The sequence below is a fragment of the Phyllobates terribilis genome, unplaced genomic scaffold (assembly GCF_046119375.1).
Source record: "Phyllobates terribilis strain yellow unplaced genomic scaffold, ASM4611937v1 Scaffold_9__5_contigs__length_417890890, whole genome shotgun sequence".
Classification (NCBI taxonomy): domain Eukaryota; kingdom Metazoa; phylum Chordata; class Amphibia; order Anura; family Dendrobatidae; genus Phyllobates; species Phyllobates terribilis.
Genome location: NW_027362769.1, coordinates 192,516,222 through 192,541,822, shown reverse-complemented (window position 1 = coordinate 192,541,822; position 25,601 = coordinate 192,516,222). Strand labels below are relative to the sequence as shown.

General features: G+C 52.5%; 1 protein-coding gene across 2 annotated transcripts in view; it reads left to right on the top strand.

Annotated features, from left to right (window-relative positions):
• TMEM37 (transmembrane protein 37) overlaps positions 1-25,577 on the top strand; it is a 28,571-nt gene extending 2,994 nt beyond the window's left edge. For both annotated transcript variants that reach the window (XM_073645719.1, XM_073645718.1), the window contains exon 2: positions 24,848-25,577. In XM_073645719.1, coding sequence (XP_073501820.1) covers positions 24,848-25,426 — 579 coding nt within the window. In that variant the 3' untranslated portion in view covers positions 25,427-25,577. The remainder of the gene's footprint in view (positions 1-24,847) is intronic.
• The last annotated feature ends 24 nt before the right edge of the window (positions 25,578-25,601 follow it).

Below are 25,601 nucleotides of genomic sequence, written 5' to 3'. Positions count from 1 at the left end.
GACAGATGGCGGTTGTATATAGGAGGGAACAGCGGACAGATGGCGGTTGTATATAGGAGGAGACAGCGGACAGATGGAGGTTGTATATAGGAGGGGGCAGCGGACAGATGGCAGTTGTATATTGGAGGGGGCAGCAGACAGATGGCGGTTGTATATAGGAGGGGACAGCGGACAGATGGCGATGGTATATAGGAGGGGACAGCGGACAGATGGCGGTTGTATATTGGAGGGGACAGCAGACAGGTGGCGGTTGTATATAGGAGGGGACAGCGGACAGATGACGGTTGCATATTGGAGTGGGCAGCAGACAGATGCCGGTTGTATATAGGAGGGAACAGCGGACAGATGGCGGTTGTATATAGGAGGGGACAGCGGACAGATGCCGGTTGTATATAGGAGGGAACAGCGGACAGATGGCGGTTGTATATAGGAGGAGACAGCGGACAGATGGAGGTTGTATATAGGAGGGGGCAGCGGACAGATGGCAGTTGTATATTGGAGGGGGCAGCAGACAGATGGTGGTTGTATATAGGAGGGGACAGCGGACAGATGGCGGTTATATATAGGAGGGGATAGCGGACAGATAGCGGTTGCATATTGGAGGGGGCAGCAGACAGATGGAGGTTGTATATAGGAGGGGACAGCGGACAGATAGCGGTTATATATAGGAGGGGATAGCGGACAGATAGCGGTTGCATATTGGAGGGGACAGGCGACAGATGGAGGTTGTATATTGGAGGGGACAGCAGACAGATGGCGGTTGTATATTGGAGGGGACAGCAGACAGGTGGCGGTTGTATATAGGAGGGGACAGCGGACAGATGACGGTTGCATATTGGAGTGGGCAGCAGACAGATGCCGGTTGTATATAGGAGGGAACAGCGGACAGATGGCGGTTGTATATAGGAGGAGACAGCGGACAGATGGAGGTTGTATATAGGAGGGGGCAGCGGACAGATGGCAGTTGTATATTGGAGGGGGCAGCAGACAGATGGTGGTTGTATATAGGAGGGGACAGCGGACAGATGGCGGTTATATATAGGAGGGGATAGCGGACAGATAGCGGTTGCATATTGGAGGGGACAGGCGACAGATGGAGGTTGTATATTGGAGGGGACAGCAGACAGATGGCGGTTGTATATAGGAGGGGACAGCGGACAGATGGCGGTTGCATATTGGAGGGGACAGCAGACAGATGGCGGTTGTATATAGGAGGGGACAGCGGACAGATGGCGGTTGCATATTGGACGGGACAGGCGACAGATGGAGGTTGTATATTGGAGGGGACAGCGGACAGATGGCGGTTGTATATAGGAGGGGACAGGGGACAGATGGCGGTTGTATATAGGAGGGGACAGCGGACAGATGGCGGTTGTATATACGAGGGTACAACGGAGAGATGGCGGTTGTATAAAGGAGTGAACAGCGGACAGATGGCAGTTGTATATAGAAGGGGACAGCGGACATATGGCGGTTGTATATAGAAGGGGACAGCGGACATATGGCGGTTGTATACAGGAACGGATAGCGGACAGATGGCGGTTGTATATAGGAGGGGACAGCGGACAGATGGCACTTGCATATTGGAGGGGACAGCGGACAGATGGCACTTGCATATTGGAGGGGACAGCGGACAGATGGCACTTGCATACTGGAGGGGACAGCGGACAGATGGCGGTCGTATTTTGGAGGGTACAGCGGACAGATGGCGGTTGTATATTGGAGGGGACAGCGGACAGATGGCAGTTGTATTCAGGAGGGGACAGCGGACAGATGGCAGTAGTATATAGGAGGGGACAGCGGACAGATGGCAGTAGTATATAGGAGGGGACAGCAGACAGATGGAAGTTGCAATATTGGAGGGGACAGCGGACAGATGGCGGTTGTATATTGGGGGGACAGCAGACAGATGGCGGTTGTATATTGGAGGGGACAGCGGACAGATGGCAGTTGTATATACGAGGGAACAGCGGACAGATGGCGGTTGTATATAGGGGGACAGTGGACAGATGGCGGTTGTATATAGGAGGGGACAGCGGACAGATGGCGGTTGTATATACGAGGGTACAACGGAGAGATGGCGGTTGTATAAAGGAGGGGACAGCGGACAGATGGCGGTTGTATATAGGAGGGGACAGCGGACAGATGGCGGTTGTATATAGGAGGGGACAGCGGACATATGGTGGTTGTATATAGGAAGGGATAGCGGACATATGGCGGTTGTATGTAGGAGGGGACAGCGGACATATGGTGGTTGTATATAGGAAGGGATAGCGGACAGATGGCGGTTGTATATAGGAGGGGACAGCGGACAGATGGCACTTGCATATTGGAGGGGACAGCGGACAGATGGCACTTGCATATTGGAGGGGACAGCGGACAGATGGCACTTGCATATTGGAGGGGACAGCGGACAGATGGCGGTCGTATTTTGGAGGGTACAGCGGACAGATGGCGGTTGTATATTGGAGGGGACAGCGGACAGATGGCGGTTGTATAAAGGAGGGGACAGTGGACAGATGGCAGTAGTATATAGGAGGGGACAGCGGAAAGATGGCAGTTGTATATAGGAGGGGACAGCAGACAGATGGCAGTTGCAATATTGGAGGGGACAGCGGACAGATGGCAGTTGTATATTGGGGGGGACAGCGGACAGATGGCGGTTGTATATTGGAGGGGACAGCGGACAGATGGCAGTTGTATATATGAGGGAACAGCAGACAGATGGCGGTTGTATATAGGGGGGACAGTGGACAGATGGCGGTTGTATATACGAGGGGACTGCGGACAGATGGCGGTTGCATATTGGAGGAGACAGGCGACAGATGGAGGTTGTATATAGGAGGGGACTACAGACAGATGTCGGTTGTATATAGGAAGAGACAGTGGATAGATGGCGTTTGTATATAGAAGGGAACAGCAGACAAATGGCGGTTGTATATAGGAGGGAACAGCGGACAGATGGCGGTTGTATATAGGAGGGGACAGCTGACAGATGGCGGTTGTATATAGGAGGGGACAGCAGACAGATGGCGGTTGTATATAGGAGGAAACAGCAGACAGATAGCAGTTGTATATAGGAGGGGACAGCGGACAAATGTCGGTTGTATATACGAGGGGACAGCGGACAGATGGCGGTTGCATATTGGAGGGGACAGCGGACAGATGGCGGTTGTATATGGGAGGGAACAGCGGACAGATGGCGGTTGTATATTGGAGGGGACAGCAGAAAGATGGCGGTTGTATATAGGAGGGGACAGCAGAAAGATGGCGGTTGTATATTGGAGGGGACAGCAGACAGATGGCGGTTGTATATTGGAGGGGACAGCGGACAGATGGCGGTTGTATGTAGGAGGGAACAGCGGATAGATGGCGGTTGTATATAGGAGAGGACAACTGACAGATGGAAGTTGTATATAGGAGGGGACAACGGACAGATGGCGGTTGTATATAGGAGGGGACAGCGGATAGATGGAGGTTGTATATAGGAGGGGACAGCTGACAGATGGAGGTTGTATATAGGAGGGGACAGCGGACAGATGGCGGTTGTATATAGGAGGGGACAGCGGACAGATGGCGGTTGTATATAAGAGGGGACAGACGACAGATGGTGGTTGTATATAAGAGGGGATAGACGAAAGATGGCGGTTGTATATAGGAAGGGGCAGATGACAGATGGCGGTTATATATAGGAAGGGACAGCGGACAGATGGCGGTTGTATATAGGAGGGGACAGCGGACAGATGGCTTTTTTACATAGGAGGGGATAGCGGAAGTATGGCGGTTGTATATAGGAGGGGACAGCACAGAGATGGCAGTTGTATATAGAAGGCGACAGAGGACACATGACTGTTGTATATAGGAAAGGACAGCGGACAGATGGCGGTTGCATATAAGAGGGGACAGACGACAGATGGCGGTTGTATATAGGAGGGGACAGCGGACAGATGGCGGTTGTATATAGAAGGGGACAGAGGACAGATGGCGGTTGTATATAGGAAAGGACAGCGGACAGATGGCGGTTGTATATAGGAGGGGACAGCGGAGAGATGGCGGTTGTATAAAGGAGGGGGCAGCGGACAGATGGCAGTTGTATACAGGAGTGGACAGCGGACAAATGGTTGTATATAGGAGGGGACAGGCGACAGATGACGGTTGTATATAGGAAGGGATAGCAGACAGATAGTGGCTGTATATAGGAGGGGACAGCGGACAGATGTCGGTTGTATATTGGAGGGGACAGTGGAGAGATGGCGGTTGTATATAGGAGAGGACAGCGGACAGATGGCGGTTGTATATAAGAGGAGACAGTGCACAGATGGCGGTTGTATATGGGAGGGGACAGAGGACAGATGGCGGTTGTATATAGGAAGAGACAGCGGACAGATGGCGGTTGTATATAGGAGGTGACAGTGGACAGATGGCGGTTTTATATAGGAAGGAACAGCAGACAGATGGCGGTTGTATATAGGAGGGGACAGCGGACAGATGGCGGTTGTATATAGGAGGGGACAGCGGACAGATGGCGGTTTTATATAGGAAGGAACAGCAGACAGATGGCGGTTGTATATAGGTAGGGAAAACAGACAGATGGATTTTTTACATAGGAGGGGATAGCGGAAGTATGGCGGTTGTATATAGGAGGGGACAGCACATAGATGGCGGTTGTATATAGAAGGCGACAGAGGACACAAGGCTGTTGTATATAGGAAGGGACAGCGGACAGATGGCAGTTGCATATAAGAGGGGACAGACGACAGATGGTGGTTGTATATAGGAGGGGACAGCGGACAGATGGCGGTTGTATATAGAAGGGGACAGAGGACAGATGGCTGTTGTATATAGGAGGGGACAGCGGAGAGATGGCGGTTGTATAAAGGAGGGGGCAGCGGACAGATGGCAGCTGTATACAGGAGGGGACAGCGGACAAATGGTTGTATATAGGAGGGGACAGGCGACAGATGACGGTTGTATATAGGAAGGGATAGCAGACAGATAGCGGCTGTATATAGGAGGGGACAGCGGACAGATGGCGGTTGTATATTGGAGGGGACAGTGGACAGATGGCGGTTGTATATAGGAGGGGAGAGCGGACAGGTGGCGGTTGTATATTGGAGGGGACAGCGGACAGATGGCGGTTGCATATTGGAGGGGACAGTGGACCGATGGCGGTTGTATATAGGAGGGGATAGCGGACAGGTGGCGGTTGTATATAGGAGGGGACAGGGGACAAATGGTTGTATATAGGAGGGGACAGGCGACAGATGACGGTTGTATATTGGAGGGGACAGCGGACAGATGGCGGTTGTATATACGAGGGGACAGCGGACAGATGGCGGTTGTAAATAGGAGGAAACAGCAGACAGATAGCAGTTGTATATAGGAGAGGACAGCGGACAGATGGCGGTTGTATATAAGAGGGGACAGTACACAGATGGCGGTTGTATATGGGAGGGGACAGAGGACAGATGGCGGTTTTATATAGGAAGGAACAGCAGACAGATGGCGGTTGTATATAGGAGGGGACAGAGGACAGATGGCGGTTGTATATAGGAAGGGACAACTAACAGATGGCGTTTATATATTGGAGGGGACAGTGGACAGATGACGGTTGTATACAGGAGGGGACAGATGGCGGTTGTGTATAGGAGGGGACAGCGGACAGATAGAGGTTGTATATAGGAGGGGACAGCAGACAGATGGCGGTTGTATACAGGAGGGGACAGATGGCGGTTGTGTATAGGAGGGGACAGCGGACAGATAGAGGTTGTATATAGGAGGGGACAGCAGACAGATGGCGGTTGTATATAGGAGGGGACAGCGAACAGATGGAGGTTGTATATAGGAGGGGGCAGCAGACAGATGGAGGTTGTATATAGGAGGGCACAGCGGACAGATGGCGGTTGTATATAGGAGGGGACAGCGGACAGATGGCGGTTGTATATAGAAGGGGACAGAGGACAGATGGCTGTTGTATATAGGAAAGGACAGCGGACAGATGGCGTTTGTATATAGGAGGGGACAGCGGAGAGATGGCGGTTGTATAAAGGAGGGGGCAGCGGACAGATGGCAGTTGTATACAGGAGGGGACAGCGGACAAATGGTTGTATATAGGAGGGGACAGGCGACAGATGACGGTTGTATATAGGAAGGGATAGCGGACAGATAGCGGCTGTATATAGGAGGGGACAGCGGACAGATGGCGGTTGTATATTGGAGGGGACAGTGGACAGATGGCGGTTGTATATAGGAGGGGAGAGCGGACAGGTGGCGGTTGTATATTGGAGGGGACAGCGGACAGATGGCGGTTGTATATTGGAGGGGACAGTGGACCGATGGCGGTTGTATATAGGAGGGGACAGCGGACTGATGGTGGTTGTATATTGGAGGGGACAGCGGACAGATGGCGGTTTGTAAATAGGAAGGGGCAGCAGACAGATGGCGGTTGTATTTAGGAGAGGACAGCGGACAGATGGCGGTTGTATATAGGAGGGGACAGCGGACAGATGGCGGTTGTATTTAGGAGAGGACAGCGGACAGATGGCGGTTGTATATAGGAGGGGATAGCGGAAATATGGAGGTTGTATATAGGAGGGGACAGCGGATAGATGGCGTTTGTATATAGGAGGGGATAGCGGAAATATGGCGGTTGTATATTGGAGGGGACAGCGGACAGATGGCGGTTGTATATAGAAGGGGACAGATGGCGGTGGTGTATAGGAGGGGACAGCAGACAGATGGCGGTTGTATATAGGAGGGGACAGCGGACAGATGGAGGTTGTATATAGGAAGGGACAGCGGACAGATGTCGGTTGTATAAAGGAGGGGGCAGCAGACAGATGGCAGTTGTATACAGGAGGGGATAGCTGACAAATGGTGGTTGTATATAGGAGGGGACAGGCGACAGATGACGGTTGTATATTGGAGGGGACAGCGGACAGATGGCGGTTGTATATACGAGGGGACAGCGGACAGATGGCGGTTGTAAATAGGAGAGGACAGCGGACAGATGGCGGTTGTATATAAGAGGGGACAGTACACAGATGGCGGTTGTATATGGGAGGGGACAGAGGACAGATGGCGGTTTTATATACGAGGGGACAGCGGACAGATGGCGGTTGTATATAGGAGAGGACAGCGGACAGATGGCGGTTGTATATAAGAGGGAACAGTACACAGATGGCGGTTGTATATGGGAGGGGACAGAGGACAGATGGCGGTTTTATATAGGAAGGAACAGCAGACAGATGGCGGTTTTATATAGGAAGGAACAGCAGACAGATGGCGGTTGTATATAGGAGAGGACAGAGGACAGATGGCGGTTGTATATAGGAAGGGACAACTAACAGATGGCGTTTATATATTGGAGGGGACAGTGGACAGATGGCGGTTGTATATAGGAGGGGATAGCGGAAATATGGCGGTTGTATATTGGAGGGGACAGCGGACAGATGGCGGTTGTATACAGGAGGGGACAGATGGCGGTTGTGTATAGGAGGGGACAGCGGACAGATAGAGGTTGTATATAGGAGGGGACAGCAGACAGATGGCGGTTGTATATAGGAGGGGACAGCGGACAGATGGAGGTTGTATGTAGGAAGGGGCAGCAGACAGATGGCGGTTGTATATTGGAGGGGACATCAGACAGATGGCGGTTGTATATAGGAGGGGACACCCGACAGATGGTGGTTGTATGCAGGAGGGGACAGCGGACAGATGGTGGTTGTATGTAGGAAGGGACAACGGACAGATGGAGGTTGTATACAGGAGGGGACAGCGGACAAATGGCCGTTGTATGTAGGAAGGGACAGCTGACAGATGGCAGTTGTATATAGGAGGGGACAGCGGACAGATGGATGTTGTATGTAGGAAGGGACTGCAGACAGATGGCAGTTGTATATAGGAGGGGACAGCAGACAGATGGCGGTTGTATGTAGGAAGGGACAGCGGACAGATGGCGTTTGTGTATTGGAGGGGACAGCGGACAGATGGCGGTTGTATATACGAGGGGACAGCGGACAGATGGCGGTTGTAAATAGGAGAGGACAGCGGACAGATGGCGGTTGTATATAGGAGAGGACAGCGGAAAGATGGCGGTTGTATATAAGAGGGGATAGTACACATATGGCGGTTGTATATGGGAGGGGACAGAGGACAGATGGCGGTTGTATATAGGAGGTGACAGTGGACAGATGGCGGATGTATATAGGAGGTGACAGTGGACAGATGGCGGTTTTATATAGGAAGGAACAGCAGACAGATGGCGGTTGTATATAGGAGGGGACAGAGGACAGATGGCGGTTGTATATAGGAGGGGACAGATGGCGGTTGTGTATAGGAGGGGACAGCGGACAGATAGAGGTTGTATATAGGAGGGGACAGCAGACAGATGGCGGTTGTATATAGGAGGGGACAGCGGACAGATGGAGGTTGTATGTAGGAAGGAACAGCGGATAGATGGCGGTTGTATATAGGAAGGGGCAGCAGACAGATGGAGGTTGTATATAGGAGGGGACAGCAGACAGATGGCGGTTGTATATTGGAGGGGACAGCAGACAGATGGCGGTTGTATATAGGAGAGGACAACCGACAGATGGTGGTTGTATGTAGGAGGGGATAGCGGACATATGGCGGTTGTATGTAGGAAGGGACAACGGACAGATGGAGGTTGTATACAGGAGGGGACAGCGGACAGATGGCGGTTGTATGTAGGAAGTGACAGCGGACAGATGGCGTTGTATAAAGGAGGGGACAGCGGACAGATGGCGGTTGTATGTAGGAAGGGACTGCAGACAGATGTCAGTTGTATATAGGAGGGGACAGCGGACAGATGGCGGTTGTATGTAGGAAGGGACTGCAGACAGATGGAGGTTGTATACAGGAGGGGACAGCTGACAGATGGCGGTTGTATGTAGGAATGGACAGCGGACAGATGGCGGTTGTATATAGAAGGGGACTGCGGTCAGATGGCGGTTGTATATATGATGGGGCAGCGGACAGATGGCGGTTGTAAATAGGAGAGGACAGCGGACAGATGGCGGTTGTATATAGGAAGGAACAGCAGACAGATGGCGGTTGTATATAGGAGGGGACAGAGGACAGATGGCGGTTGTATATAGGAAGGGACAACTGACAGATGGCGTTTATATATTGGAGGGGACAGTGGACAGATGGCGGTTGTATATAGGAGGGGATAGCGGAAATATGGCGTTTGTATATTGGAGGGGACAGCGGACAGATGGCGGTTGTATACAGGAGGGGACAGATGGCGGTTGTGTATAGGAGGGGACAGCGGACAGATAGAGGTTGTATATAGGAGTGGACAGCAGACAGATGGAGGTTGTATATAGGAGGGGACAGCAGACAGATGGCGGTTGTATGTAGGAAGGAACAGCGGATAGATGGCGGTTGTATATAGGAAGGGGCAGCAGACAGATGGAGGTTGTATATAGGAGGGGACAGCAGACAGATGGCGGTTGTATATTGGAGGGGACAGCAGACAGATGGCGGTTGTATATAGGAGGGGACAACCGACAGATGGTGGTTGTATGTAGGAGGGGACAGCGGACAGATGGCGGTTGTATGTAGGAAGGGACAACGGACAGATGGAGGTTGTATACAGGAGGGGACATCGGACAGATGGCGGTTGTATGTAGGAAGGGACAGCGGACAGATGGCGTTGTATAAAGGAGGGGACAGCGGACAGATGGCAGTTGTATGTAGGAGGGGACAGCGGACAGATGGCGGTTGTATGTAGGAAGGGACTGCAGACAGATGGAGGTTGTATACAGGAGGGGACAGCTGACAGATGGCGGTTGTATGTAGGAATGGACAGCGGACAGATGGCGGTTGTATATAGAAGGGGACAGCGGTCAGATGGCGGTTGTATATACGAGGGTACAGCGGACAGATGGCGGTTGTATATAGGAGGGGACAGCGGAGAAATGGCAGTTGTATATAGAAGGGACAGCGGACAAATGGCGGTTGTATATAGGAGGGGACAGCGGACAGATGGCGGTTGTATATAGGAGGGGACAGATGACAGATGGCGGTTGTATATAGGAAGGGACAGCGGACAGATGGCGGTTGTATATAGGAGGGGACAGCGGAAAGATGGCGGTTGTATATAGGAGGGGACAGCGGAGAGATGGCGGTTGCATATAAGAGGGGACAGACGACAGATGGCGGTTGAATATAGGAAGGGACAGCGGACAGATGGCAGTTGTATATAGGAGGGGACAGTGGACAAATGGCGGTTGTATATAGGAGGAGACAGCTGACAAATGGCGGTTGTATATAGTGGGGGACAGGGGACAAATGGCGGTCGTATTTAGGAGGGGACAGGCGACAGATGGCGGTAGTATATAGGAAGGGATAGCGGACAGATGGCGGTTGTATATTGGAGGGGACAGCGGACAAATGGCGGTTGTATATAGGAGGGGACAGCGGAAAGATGGCGGTTGTATATAGGAGGGGACAGCGGAGAGATGGCGGTTGCATCTAAGAGGGGACAGACGACAGTTGGCGGTTGTATATAGGAAGGGACAGCGGACAGATGGCAGTTGTATATAGGAGGGGACAGCGGACAAATGGCGGTTGTATATAGGAGGACACAGCTGACAAATGGCGGTTGTATATAGTGGGGGACAGGGGACAAATGGCGGTCTTATTTAGGAGGGGACAGGCGACAGATGGCGGTAGTATATAGGAAGGGATAGCGGACAGATGGCGGTTGTATATTGGAGGGGACAGCGAACAGATGGCGGTTGTATATAGGAGGGGATAGCGGAGAGATGCGGTTGTATATTGGAGAGGACAGCGGACAGATGGCGGTTGTATATACGAGGGGATAGCGGACAGATGACGGTTGTATATTGGAGGGGACAGAGGACAGATGGCGGTTGCATATTGGAGGAGACAGTGGACAAGTGGAGGAGACAGCAGAGAGATGGAGGTTGTATATAAGAGGGGACAGCAGACAGATGGCGGTTGTATATAGGAGGGGACAACTGACAGATGGCGGTTGTATAAAGGAGGTGACAGCGAACAGATGGCGGTTGTATATAGGAAGGGACAGAGGACAGATGGAGGTTGTATATAGAAAGGGACAGCGGACAGATGGCTTTTATATATAGGAGGGGACAGCGGACAGATGGCGGTTGTATATAGGAGGTGACAGCGAACAGATGGCGGTTGTATATAGGAAGGGACAGAGGACAGATGGAGGTTGTATATAGGAGGGGACAGCGGACAGATGGCTTTTGTATATAGGAGGGGACAGATGGCGGTTGTATATAGGAGGGGACAGCAGACAGATGGAGGTTGTATATGGGAGGGGACAGCGGACAGATTGCGGTTGTATATAGGAGGGGACAGCGGACAGATGGCGGTTGTATATAGGAGGTGACAGAGTACAGATGGCGGTTGTATATAGGAAGGGACAGAGGACAGATGGAGGTTGTATATTGGAGGGGACAGCAGACAGATTGCTGTTGTATATAGGAGGGGACAGCGGACCGATGGCGGTTGTATGTAGGAAGGGACAACGGACAGATGGCGGTTGTATATAGGAGGGGACAGTGGACAGATGGAGGTTGTATATAGGAGGGGACAGTGGACAGATGGCGGTTGTATATAGGAGGGGCAGCAGACAGATGGTGGTTGTATGTCGGAGGGGACAACTGACAGATGGTGGTTGTATGTAGGAGGGGACAGCGGACAGATGGCGGCTGTATATGGGAGGGGACAGCGGACAGATGGCGGTTGTATATAGGAAGGGACAGCGGACAGATGGCGGTTGTATATAGGAAGGGACAGCGGACAGATGGCGGTTGTATTACGGAGGGGACAGCGGACAGATGGCGGTTGTATATAGGAGAGGACAACCGACAGATGGCGGTTGTATGTAGGAAGGGACAGTGGACTGATGGAGGTTGTATACAGGAGGGGACAGCGGACAGATGGCGGTTGTATAAAGGAGGGGACAGCGGACAGATGGCGGTTGTACATAGGAGGGGACAGCGGACAGATGGCGGTTGTATATTGGAGGGGACAGCGGACAGATGGCGGTTGTATATAGGAGGGGACAGCGGACAGGTGGAGGTTGTATATTGGAGTGGACAGCAGACAGATGGCTTTTGTATATAGGAGGGGACAGATGGCGGTTGCACATAGGAGGGGACAGCGGACAGATAGCGGTTGTATATTGGAGGGGACAGCGGACAGATAGCGGTTGTATATAGGAGGGGACAGCGGATAAATGGAGGTTGTTTATTGGAGTGGACAGCAGACAGATGGCTTTTGTATATAGGAGGGGACAGATGGCGGTTGTATATAGGAGGGGACAGCGGACAGATGGAGGTTGTATGTAGGAAGGGACAGCGGACAGATGGCGGTTGTATATTGGAGGGGACAGTGGACTAGTGGCGGTTGTATATTGGAGGGAACAGCAGATAGATGGCTTTTGTATATAAGAGGGGACAGATGGCGGTTATATATAAGTGGGGACATCGGACAGATGGCGGTTGTTTATAGGAGGGGACAGCAGACAGATGGCGGCTGTATATAGGAGGGGACAGCGGACAGATGGAGGTTGTATATAGGAGGGGACAGCGGACAGATGGAGGTTGTATGTAGGAATGGACAGCGGACAGATGGCGGTTGTATATAGAAGGGGACAGCGGTCAGAAGGTGGTTGTATATAGAAGGGACCGCGGACAGATGGCGGTTGTATATCAGAGGGGACAGTGGACAAATGGTGGTTGTATATAGGAAGGGACAGCGGACAGATGGCGGTTGTATATAGGAGGGGACAGCGGACAGATGGAGGTTGTATGTAGGAAGGGACAGCGGACAGATGGCGCTTTTATGTAGGAGGGGACAGCGGAGAGATGGCGGTTGTATATAGGAGGAGACAGCGGACAGAAGGTGGTTGTATATAGAAGGGACCGCGGACAGATGGCGGTTGTATATCAGAGGGGACAGCGGACAAATGGTGGTTGTATATAGGAAGGGACAGCGGACAGATGGCGGTTGTATATAGGAGGGGACAGCGGACAAATGGCGGTTGTATATAGGAGGGGACAGCGGAGAGATGGCGGTTGTATATAGGAGGGACAGCGGACAAATGGCGGTTGTATATAGGAGGGGACAGCGGACAGATGGCGGTTGTATATAGGAAGGGACAGCGGACAGGTGGCAGTTGTATATATGAGGGGACAGCGGACTAATGGCGGTTGTATATAGGAGGGGACAGCGGAAAGATGGCGGTTGTATATAGGAGGGGGCAGTGGAGAGATGGCGGTTGCATATAAGAGGGGACAGACGACAGATGGCGGTTGTATATAGGAAGGGACAGCGGACAGATGGCAGTTGTATATAGGAGGGGACAGCGGACAAATGGCGGTTGTATATAGGAGGAGACAGCTGACAAATGGCGGTTGTATATAGTAGGGGACAGGGGACAAATGGCGGTCGTATTTAGGAGGGGACAGGCGACAGATGGCGGTAGTATATAGGAAGGGATAGCGGACAGATGGTGGTTGTATATTGGAGGGGACAGCGAACAGATGGCGGTTGTATATAGGAGGGGATAGCGGACAGATGGCGGTTGTATATTGGAGGGGACAGCGGACAGATGGCGGTTGTATATACGAGGGGACAACGGACAGATGGCGGTTGTATATAGGAGGGGACAGTGAACAGATGGCGGTTGTATATAGGAGGGGACAGTGGACAGATGGCGGTTGTATATAGGAGGGGGCAGCAGACAGATGGTGGTTGTATGTAGGAGGGGACAACTGACAGATGGTGGTTGTATGTAGGAGGGGACAGCGGACAGATGGCGGTTGTATATAGGAGGGGACAGCGGACAGATGGCGGTTGTATATGGGAGGGGACAGCGGACAGATGGCGGTTGTATGTAGGAAGGGACAGCGGACAGATGGCGGTTGTATTACGGAGGGGACAGCGGACAAATGACGGTTGTATATAGGAGAGGACAACCGACAGATGGCGGTTGTATGTAGGAAGGGACAGTGGACAGATGGAGATTGTATACAGGAGGGGACTGTGGACAGATGGCGGTTGCACATAGGAGGGGACAGCGGACAGATGGCGGTTGTATATTGGAGGGGACAGCGGACAGATAGCGGTTGTATAAAGGAAGGGACAGCGGACAGATGGCGGTTGCACATAGGAGGGGACAGCGGACAGATGGCGGTTGTATATTGGAGGGGACAGCGGACAGATAGCGGTTGTATATAGGAGGGGACAGCGGATAGATGGAGGTTGTTTATTGGAGGGGACAGCAGACAGATGGCTTTTGTATATAGGAGGGGACAGATGGCGGTTGTATATAGAAGGGGACAGCGGACTGATGGAGGTTGTATGTAGGAAGGGACAGCGGACAGATGGCGGTTGTATATTGGAGGGGACAGTGGACTAGTGGCGGTTGTATATTGGAGGGGACAGCAGACAGATGGCTTTTGTATATAAGAGGGGACAGATGGCGGTTATATATAAGTCGGGACAGCGGACAGATGGCGGCTGTATATAGGAGGGGACAGCGGACAGATGGCGGTTGTATATAGGAGGGGACAACTGACAGATGGTGGTTGTATATTGGAGGGGACAGCGGACAGATGGCGGTTGTATAAAGGAGGGGCCAGCGGACAGATGGCGGTTGTATGTAGAAAGGGACAGCGGACAGATGGCGGTTGTATATAGAAGGGGACAGCGGTTAGATGGCGGTTTTATGTAGGAGGGGACAGCGGACAGATGGTGGTTGTATATAGAATGGGACAGCGGACAGATGACGGTTGTATATTGGAGGGGACAGCGGACAAATGGCGGTTGTATATAGGAGGGGACAACTGACAGATGGCAGTTGTATATAGGAGGGGACAGCGAACAGATGGAGGTTGTATACAGGAGGAGACAGCAGACAGATGGCGGTTGTATATACGAAGGGATAGCGGAAAGATGGCGGTTGCATATAGGCGGGGACAGCGGACAGATAGCGGTTGTATATAGGAGGGGACAGCGGATAGATGGCGGTTTTTTATAGGAGGGGACAGCGGACAGATGGCGGTTTTATATAGGAGGGGCAGCAGGCGGATGGTGTTTGTATATAGGAGGGGTCAGCGGACAGATGGCGGTTGTATATAGGAGGGGGCAGCGGACAGATGGCTGTTGTATATAGGAGGGGACAGCGGACAGATGGCTGTTGTATATAGGAGGGGACAGTGGACAGATGGCGGTTGTATATAGGAAGGGACAGCGGACAGATGGCGGTTATATATAGGAAGGGACAGCGGACAGATGGCGGTTATATTATGGAGGGGACAGCGGACAGATGGCGGTTGTATATAGGAGAGGACAGCGGACAGATAGCGGTTGTATGTAGGAAGGGACAGTGGACAGATGGCGGTTGTATACAGGAGGGGACAGCGGACAAATGGCGGTTGTATAAAGGAGGGGACAGCGGACAGATGGCGGTTGTATATAGAAGGGGACAGCGGACAGATGGCAGTTGTATATACTGTAGGAGGGGACAGGGGACAGATGGCAGTTGTATAAAGGAGGGGGCAGCAGACAGATGGTGGTTGTATATAGGAGGGGACAGCGGACAGATGGCGGTTGTATATTGGAGGGGACAGCGGACAGATGGCGGTTTTATATAGGAGGGGGCAGCGGACAGATGGCGGTTGTATATAAGAGGGGGCAGCAGACTGATGGCGGTTGTATATAGGAAGGGATAGCGGAAAAATTGGTGGTTGTATATAGGAGGGGACAGCCGACTGATGGTGGTTGTATATAGGAGGGGACAGCGGACAGATGGCGGTTGTATATAGGAGGGGGCAACAGACGGATGGTGGTTGTATATAGGACGGGATAGCGGATAGATGGCGGTTTTATATAGGAGGGGACAGCAGACAGATGGCAGTTTTATATAGGAGGGGACAGCGGACAGATGGCGGTTGTATATACTGTAGGAGGGGACAGCGGACAGATGGCAGTTTTATTTTGGAAGGGACAGCGGACAGATGGCGGTTGTATATAGGAGGGGACAGAGGACAGATGGCGGTTGTATATAGGAAGGGACAACTAACAGATGGCGTTTATATATTGGAGGGGACAGTGGACAGATGGCGGTTGTATATAGGAGGGGATAGCGGAAATATGGCGGTTGTATATTGGAGGGGACAGCGGACAGATGGCGGTTGTATACAGGAGGGGACAGATGGCGGTTGTGTATAGGAGGGGACAGCGGACAGATAGAGGTTGTATATAGGAGGGGACAGCAGACAGATGGCGGTTGTATATAGGAGGGGACAGCGGACAGATGGAGGTTGTATGTAGGAAGGGGCAGCAGACAGATGGCGGTTGTATATTGGAGGGGACATCAGACAGATGGCGGTTGTATATAGGAGGGGACACCCGACAGATGGTGGTTGTATGCAGGAGGGGACAGCGGACAGATGGTGGTTGTATGTAGGAAGGGACAACGGACAGATGGAGGTTGTATACAGGAGGGGACAGCGGACAAATGGCCGTTGTATGTAGGAAGGGACAGCTGACAGATGGCAGTTGTATATAGGAGGGGACAGCGGACAGATGGATGTTGTATGTAGGAAGGGACTGCAGACAGATGGCAGTTGTATATAGGAGGGGACAGCAGACAGATGGCGGTTGTATGTAGGAAGGGACTGCAAACAGATGGAGGTTGTATACAGGAGGGGACAGCTGACAGATGGCGGTTGTATGTAGGAAGGGACAGCGGACAGATGGCGTTTGTGTATTGGAGGGGACAGCGGACAGATGGCGGTTGTATATACGAGGGGACAGCGGACAGATGGCGGTTGTAAATAGGAGAGGACAGCGGACAGATGGCGGTTGTATATAGGAGAGGACAGCGGAAAGATGGCGGTTGTATATAAGAGGGGATAGTACACATATGGCGGTTGTATATGGGAGGGGACAGAGGACAGATGGCGGTTGTATATAGGAGGTGACAGTGGACAGATGGCGGATGTATATAGGAGGTGACAGTGGACAGATGGCGGTTTTATATAGGAAGGAACAGCAGACAGATGGCGGTTGTATATAGGAGGGGACAGAGGACAGATGGCGGTTGTATATAGGAGGGGACAGATGGCGGTTGTGTATAGGAGGGGACAGCGGACAGATAGAGGTTGTATATAGGAGGGGACAGCAGACAGATGGCGGTTGTATATAGGAGGGGACAGCGGACAGATGGAGGTTGTATGTAGGAAGGAACAGCGGATAGATGGCGGTGGTATATAGGAAGGGGCAGCAGACAGATGGAGGTTGTATATAGGAGGGGACAGCAGACAGATGGCGGTTGTATATTGGAGGGGACAGCAGACAGATGGCGGTTGTATATAGGAGAGGACAACCGACAGATGGTGGTTGTATGTAGGAGGGGATAGCGGACATATGGCGGTTGTATGTAGGAAGGGACAACGGACAGATGGAGGTTGTATACAGGAGGGGACAGCGGACAGATGGCGGTTGTATGTAGGAAGTGACAGCGGACAGATGGCGTTGTATAAAGGAGGGGACAGCGGACAGATGGCGGTTGTATGTAGGAAGGGACTGCAGACAGATGTCAGTTGTATATAGGAGGGGACAGCGGACAGATGGCGGTTGTATGTAGGAAGGGACTGCAGACAGATGGAGGTTGTATACAGGAGGGGACAGCTGACAGATGGCGGTTGTATGTAGGAATGGACAGCGGACAGATGGCGGTTGTATATAGAAGGGGACTGCGGTCAGATGGCGGTTGTATATATGAGGGGGCAGCGGACAGATGGCGGTTGTAAATAGGAGAGGACAGCGGACAGATGGCGGTTGTATATAGGAAGGAACAGCAGACAGATGGCGGTTGTATATAGGAGGGGACAGAGGACAGATGGCGGTTGTATATAGGAAGGGACAACTGACAGATGGCGTTTATATATTGGAGGGGACAGTGGACAGATGGCGGTTGTATATAGGAGGGGATAGCGGAAATATGGCGTTTGTATATTGGAGGGGACAGCGGACAGATGGCGGTTGTATACAGGAGGGGACAGATGGCGGTTGTGTATAGGAGGGGACAGCGGACAGATAGAGGTTGTATATAGGAGTGGACAGCAGACAGATGGAGGTTGTATATAGGAGGGGACAGCAGACAGATGGCGGTTGTATGTAGGAAGGAACAGCGGATAGATGGCGGTTGTATATAGGAAGGGGCAGCAGACAGATGGAGGTTGTATATAGGAGGGGACAGCAGACAGATGGCGGTTGTATATTGGAGGGGACAGCAGACAGATGGCGGTTGTATATAGGAGGGGACAACCGACAGATGGTGGTTGTATGTAGGAGGGGACAGCGGACAGATGGCGGTTGTATGTAGGAAGGGACAACGGACAGATGGAGGTTGTATACAGGAGGGGACATCGGACAGATGGCGGTTGTATGTAGGAAGGGACAGCGGACAGATGGCGTTGTATAAAGGAGGGGACAGCGGACAGATGGCAGTTGTATGTAGGAGGGGACAGCGGACAGATGGCGGTTGTATGTAGGAAAGGACTGCAGACAGATGGAGGTTGTATACAGGAGGGGACAGCTGACAGATGGCGGTTGTATGTAGGAATGGACAGCGGACAGATGGCGGTTGTATATAGAAGGGGACAGCGGTCAGATGGCGGTTGTATATACGAGGGTACAGCGGACAGATGGCGGTTGTATATAGGAGGGGACAGCGGAGAAATGGCAGTTGTATATAGAAGGGACAGCGGACAAATGGCGGTTGTATATAGGAGGGGACAGCGGACAGATGGCGGTTGTATATAGGAGGGGACAGATGACAGATGGCGGTTGTATATAGGAAGGGACAGCGGACAGATGGCGGTTGTATATAGGAGGGGACAGCGGAAAGATGGCGGTTGTATATAGGAGGGGACAGCGGAGAGATGGCGGTTGCATATAAGAGGGGACAGACGACAGATGGCGGTTGAATATAGGAAGGGACAGCGGACAGATGGCAGTTGTATATAGGAGGGGACAGTGGACAAATGGCGGTTGTATATAGGAGGAGACAGCTGACAAATGGCGGTTGTATATAGTGGGGGACAGGGGACAAATGGCGGTCGTATTTAGGAGGGGACAGGCGACAGATGGCGGTAGTATATAGGAAGGGATAGCGGACAGATGGCGGTTGTATATTGGAGGGGACAGCGAACAGATGGCGGTTGTATATAGGAGGGGATAGCGGAGAGATGCGGTTGTAAATTGGAGAGGACAGCGGACAGATGGCGGTTGTATATACGAGGGGATAGCGGACAGATGACGGTTGTATATTGGAGGGGACAGAGGACAGATGGCGGTTGCATATTGGAGGAGACAGTGGACAAGTGGAGGAGACAGCAGAGAGATGGAGGTTGTATATAAGAGGGGACAGCAGACAGATGGCGGTTGTATATAGGAGGGGACAACTGACAGATGGCGGTTGTATAAAGGAGGTGACAGCGAACAGATGGCGGTTGTATATAGGAAGGGACAGAGGACAGATGGAGGTTGTATATAGAAAGGGACAGCGGACAGATGGCTTTTGTATATAGGAGGGGACAGCGGACAGATGGCGGTTGTATATAGGAGGTGACAGCGAACAGATGGCGGTTGTATATAGGAAGGGACAGAGGACAGATGGAGGTTGTATATAGGAGGGGACAGCGGACAGATGGCTTTTGTATATAGGAGGGGACAGATGGCGGTTGTATATAGGAGGGGACAGCAGACAGATGGAGGTTGTATATGGGAGGGGACAGCGGACAGATTGCGGTTGTATATAGGAGGGGACAGCGGACAGATGGCGGTTGTATATAGGAGGTGACAGAGTACAGATGGCGGTTGTATATAGGAAGGGACAGAGGACAGATGGAGGTTGTATATTGGAGGGGACAGCAGACAGATTGCTGTTGTATATAGGAGGGGACAGCGGACCGATGGCGGTTGTATGTAGGAAGGGACAACGGACAGATGGCGGTTGTATATAGGAGGGGACAGTGGACAGATGGAGGTTGTATATAGGAGGGGACAGTGGACAGATGGCGGTTGTATATAGGAGGGGCAGCAGACAGATGGTGGTTGTATGTCGGAGGGGACAACTGACAGATGGTGGTTGTATGTAGGAGGGGACAGCGGACAGATGGCGGCTGTATATGGGAGGGGACAGCGGACAGATGGCGGTTGTATATAGGAAGGGACAGCGGACAGATGGCGGTTGTATATAGGAAGGGACAGCGGACAGATGGCGGTTGTATTACGGAGGGGACAGCGGACAGATGGCGGTTGTATATAGGAGAGGACAACCGACAGATGGCGGTTGTATGTAGGAAGGGACAGTGGACTGATGGAGGTTGTATACAGGAGGGGACAGCGGACAGATGGCGGTTGTATAAAGGAGGGGACAGCGGACAGATGGCGGTTGTACATAGGAGGGGACAGCGGACAGATGGCGGTTGTATATTGGAGGGGACAGCGGACAGATGGCGGTTGTATATAGGAGGGGACAGCGGACAGGTGGAGGTTGTATATTGGAGTGGACAGCAGACAGATGGCTTTTGTATATAGGAGGGGACAGATGGCGGTTGCACATAGGAGGGGACAGCGGACAGATAGCGGTTGTATATTGGAGGGGACAGCGGACAGATAGCGGTTGTATATAGGAGGGGACAGCGGATAAATGGAGGTTGTTTATTGGAGTGGACAGCAGACAGATGGCTTTTGTATATAGGAGGGGACAGATGGCGGTTGTATATAGGAGGGGACAGCGGACAGATGGAGGTTGTATGTAGGAAGGGACAGCGGACAGATGGCGGTTGTATATTGGAGGGGACAGTGGACTAGTGGCGGTTGTATATTGGAGGGAACAGCAGATAGATGGCTTTTGTATATAAGAGGGGACAGATGGCGGTTATATATAAGTGGGGACATCGGACAGATGGCGGTTGTTTATAGGAGGGGACAGCAGACAGATGGCGGCTGTATATAGGAGGGGACAGCGGACAGATGGAGGTTGTATATAGGAGGGGACAGCGGACAGATGGAGGTTGTATGTAGGAATGGACAGCGGACAGATGGCGGTTGTATATAGAAGGGGACAGCGGTCAGAAGGTGGTTGTATATAGAAGGGACCGCGGACAGATGGCGGTTGTATATCAGAGGGGACAGTGGACAAATGGTGGTTGTATATAGGAAGGGACAGCGGACAGATGGCGGTTGTATATAGGAGGGGACAGCGGACAGATGGAGGTTGTATGTAGGAAGGGACAGCGGACAGATGGCGCTTTTATGTAGGAGGGGACAGCGGAGAGATGGCGGTTGTATATAGGAGGAGACAGCGGACAGAAGGTGGTTGTATATAGAAGGGACCGCGGACAGATGGCGGTTGTATATCAGAGGGGACAGCGGACAAATGGTGGTTGTATATAGGAAGGGACAGCGGACAGATGGCGGTTGTATATAGGAGGGGACAGCGGACAAATGGCGGTTGTATATAGGAGGGGACAGCGGAGAGATGGCGGTTGTATATAGGAGGGACAGCGGACAAATGGCGGTTGTATATAGGAGGGGACAGCGGACAGATGGCGGTTGTATATAGGAAGGGACAGCGGACAGGTGGCAGTTGTATATATGAGGGGACAGCGGACTAATGGCGGTTGTATATAGGAGGGGACAGCGGAAAGATGGCGGTTGTATATAGGAGGGGGCAGTGGAGAGATGGCGGTTGCATATAAGAGGGGACAGACGACAGATGGCGGTTGTATATAGGAAGGGACAGCGGACAGATGGCAGTTGTATATAGGAGGGGACAGCGGACAAATGGCGGTTGTATATAGGAGGAGACAGCTGACAAATGGCGGTTGTATATAGTAGGGGACAGGGGACAAATGGCGGTCGTATTTAGGAGGGGACAGGCGACAGATGGCGGTAGTATATAGGAAGGGATAGCGGACAGATGGTGGTTGTATATTGGAGGGGACAGCGAACAGATGGCGGTTGTATATAGGAGGGGATAGCGGACAGATGGCGGTTGTATATTGGAGGGGACAGCGGACAGATGGCGGTTGTATATACGAGGGGACAACGGACAGATGGCGGTTGTATATAGGAGGGGACAGTGAACAGATGGCGGTTGTATATAGGAGGGGACAGTGGACAGATGGCGGTTGTATATAGGAGGGGGCAGCAGACAGATGGTGGTTGTATGTAGGAGGGGACAACTGACAGATGGTGGTTGTATGTAGGAGGGGACAGCGGACAGATGGCGGTTGTATATAGGAGGGGACAGCGGACAGATGGCGGTTGTATATGGGAGGGGACAGCGGACAGATGGCGGTTGTATGTAGGAAGGGACAGCGGACAGATGGCGGTTGTATTACGGAGGGGACAGCGGACAAATGACGGTTGTATATAGGAGAGGACAACCGACAGATGGCGGTTGTATGTAGGAAGGGACAGTGGACAGATGGAGATTGTATACAGGAGGGGACTGTGGACAGATGGCGGTTGCACATAGGAGGGGACAGCGGACAGATGGCGGTTGTATATTGGAGGGGACAGCGGACAGATAGCGGTTGTATAAAGGAAGGGACAGCGGACAGATGGCGGTTGCACATAGGAGGGGACAGCGGACAGATGGCGGTTGTATATTGGAGGGGACAGCGGACAGATAGCGGTTGTATATAGGAGGGGACAGCGGATAGATGGAGGTTGTTTATTGGAGGGGACAGCAGACAGATGGCTTTTGTATATAGGAGGGGACAGATGGCGGTTGTATATAGAAGGGGACAGCGGACTGATGGAGGTTGTATGTAGGAAGGGACAGCGGACAGATGGCGGTTGTATATTGGAGGGGACAGTGGACTAGTGGCGGTTGTATATTGGAGGGGACAGCAGACAGATGGCTTTTGTATATAAGAGGGGACAGATGGCGGTTATATATAAGTCGGGACAGCGGACAGATGGCGGCTGTATATAGGAGGGGACAGCGGACAGATGGCGGTTGTATATAGGAGGGGACAACTGACAGATGGTGGTTGTATATTGGAGGGGACAGCGGACAGATGGCGGTTGTATAAAGGAGGGGCCAGCGGACAGATGGCGGTTGTATGTAGAAAGGGACAGCGGACAGATGGCGGTTGTATATAGAAGGGGACAGCGGTTAGATGGCGGTTTTATGTAGGAGGGGACAGCGGACAGATGGTGGTTGTATATAGAATGGGACAGCGGACAGATGACGGTTGTATATTGGAGGGGACAGCGGACAAATGGCGGTTGTATATAGGAGGGGACAACTGACAGATGGCAGTTGTATATAGGAGGGGACAGCGAACAGATGGAGGTTGTATACAGGAGGAGACAGCAGACAGATGGCGGTTGTATATACGAAGGGATAGCGGAAAGATGGCGGTTGCATATAGGCGGGGACAGCGGACAGATAGCGGTTGTATATAGGAGGGGACAGCGGATAGATGGCGGTTTTTTATAGGAGGGGACAGCGGACAGATGGCGGTTTTATATAGGAGGGGCAGCAGGCGGATGGTGTTTGTATATAGGAGGGGTCAGCGGACAGATGGCGGTTGTATATAGGAGGGGGCAGCGGACAGATGGCTGTTGTATATAGGAGGGGACAGCGGACAGATGGCTGTTGTATATAGGAGGGGACAGTGGACAGATGGCGGTTGTATATAGGAAGGGACAGCGGACAGATGGCGGTTATATATAGGAAGGGACAGCGGACAGATGGCGGTTATATTATGGAGGGGACAGCGGACAGATGGCGGTTGTATATAGGAGAGGACAGCGGACAGATAGCGGTTGTATGTAGGAAGGGACAGTGGACAGATGGCGGTTGTATACAGGAGGGGACAGCGGACAGATGGCGGTTGTATAAAGGAGGGGACAGCGGACAGATGGCGGTTGTATATAGAAGGGGACAGCGGACAGATGGCAGTTGTATATACTGTAGGAGGGGACAGGGGACAGATGGCAGTTGTATAAAGGAGGGGGCAGCAGACAGATGGTGGTTGTATATAGGAGGGGACAGCGGACAGATGGCGGTTGTATATTGGAGGGGACAGCGGACAGATGGCGGTTTTATATAGGAGGGGGCAGCGGACAGATGGCGGTTGTATATAAGAGGGGGCAGCAGACTGATGGCGGTTGTATATAGGAAGGGATAGCGGAAAAATTGGTGGTTGTATATAGGAGGGGACAGCCGACTGATGGTGGTTGTATATAGGAGGGGACAGCGGACAGATGGCGGTTGTATATAGGAGGGGGCAACAGACGGATGGTGGTTGTATATAGGACGGGATAGCGGATAGATGGCGGTTTTATATAGGAGGGGACAGCAGACAGATGGCAGTTTTATATAGGAGGGGACAGCGGACAGATGGCGGTTGTATATACTGTAGGAGGGGACAGCGGACAGATGGCAGTTTTATTTTGGAAGGGACAGCGGACAGATGGCGGTTGTATATACTGTAGGAGTGGACAGATGGCGGTTGTATATAGGAGGGGGCAGCAGACGGATGGTGGTTGTATATAGGAGGGGACAGCGTACAGATGGCGGTTTTATGTACTGTAGGAGGGGACAGCGGACAGATGGCGGTTGTATATACTGTAGGAGGGGACAGCGGACAGATGGCGGTTGTATCTACTGTAGGAGGGGATAGCGGACAGATGGCGGTTGTATATAGGAGGGGGCAGCTTGTAGTAATACAGCGGCTGTAGATGTTCCCTCCTGTAGTTATGTTGTCTGTTTTCTCCTCAGTTGGAGCAGACCTCGATGCTTCGGTTCCGGTCGCGCCCTTTCTTGGAGACCTTCCTCCGGGCACTGATCACGCTCAGCGCAGGGACTGCCGTGGTCTTATCCTCCATCTCGGTGTGTGACGGGCACTGGCTTTTGTCTCCTGGACAGCAGCTTTTTGGAGTATGGGGAACCTGTGAGAAGGAGGCGACGTGCGGCCCGGAGTTGAGGAGGATAAGCGGTGCCATGGTGGTGGTCCGCTCGGGTGTGTCCCTGGCCGTAGTCCTAGCAATCTTCGGCCTGGAGCTGCTGATGGTTTCCCAGCTTTGTGATGATAGACATTCCCGGAGGAAGTGGTGCATGGGCTCAGTGCTGCTCCTCGCCTCCTTCCTCCTCTCCTCCGCAGGGACCCTGACCTACGTCTTCCTTCTGAGGGACCAGCTCCTGCACGGCACCTTCACCCTGACCTTCTGGTGTCAGCTCCTGGGCATCTTCCTCTTCTTCCTCAATGGTGTCAGCGGCCTGTACTGTGACCACCTGAGCGGCAGAGACTGCGGCCTTGCCCGGGCACAGAGGACACCGGCCCTGGCAGAACCAGACTAATGCCGGCAACGGGGACTGGACCAGCACCGTGCGACTACTGACCGTGTAATGAGGGAATTATCCCATTACCGACTGCAGGAGACGGTGGGGGTGATTGTTATGTGTATACAGTGCTGTAATCAGTGAGAGCCACATAAACCTGGTGATGGCAGAGTGTCCTTGTCATGTGGGGTCA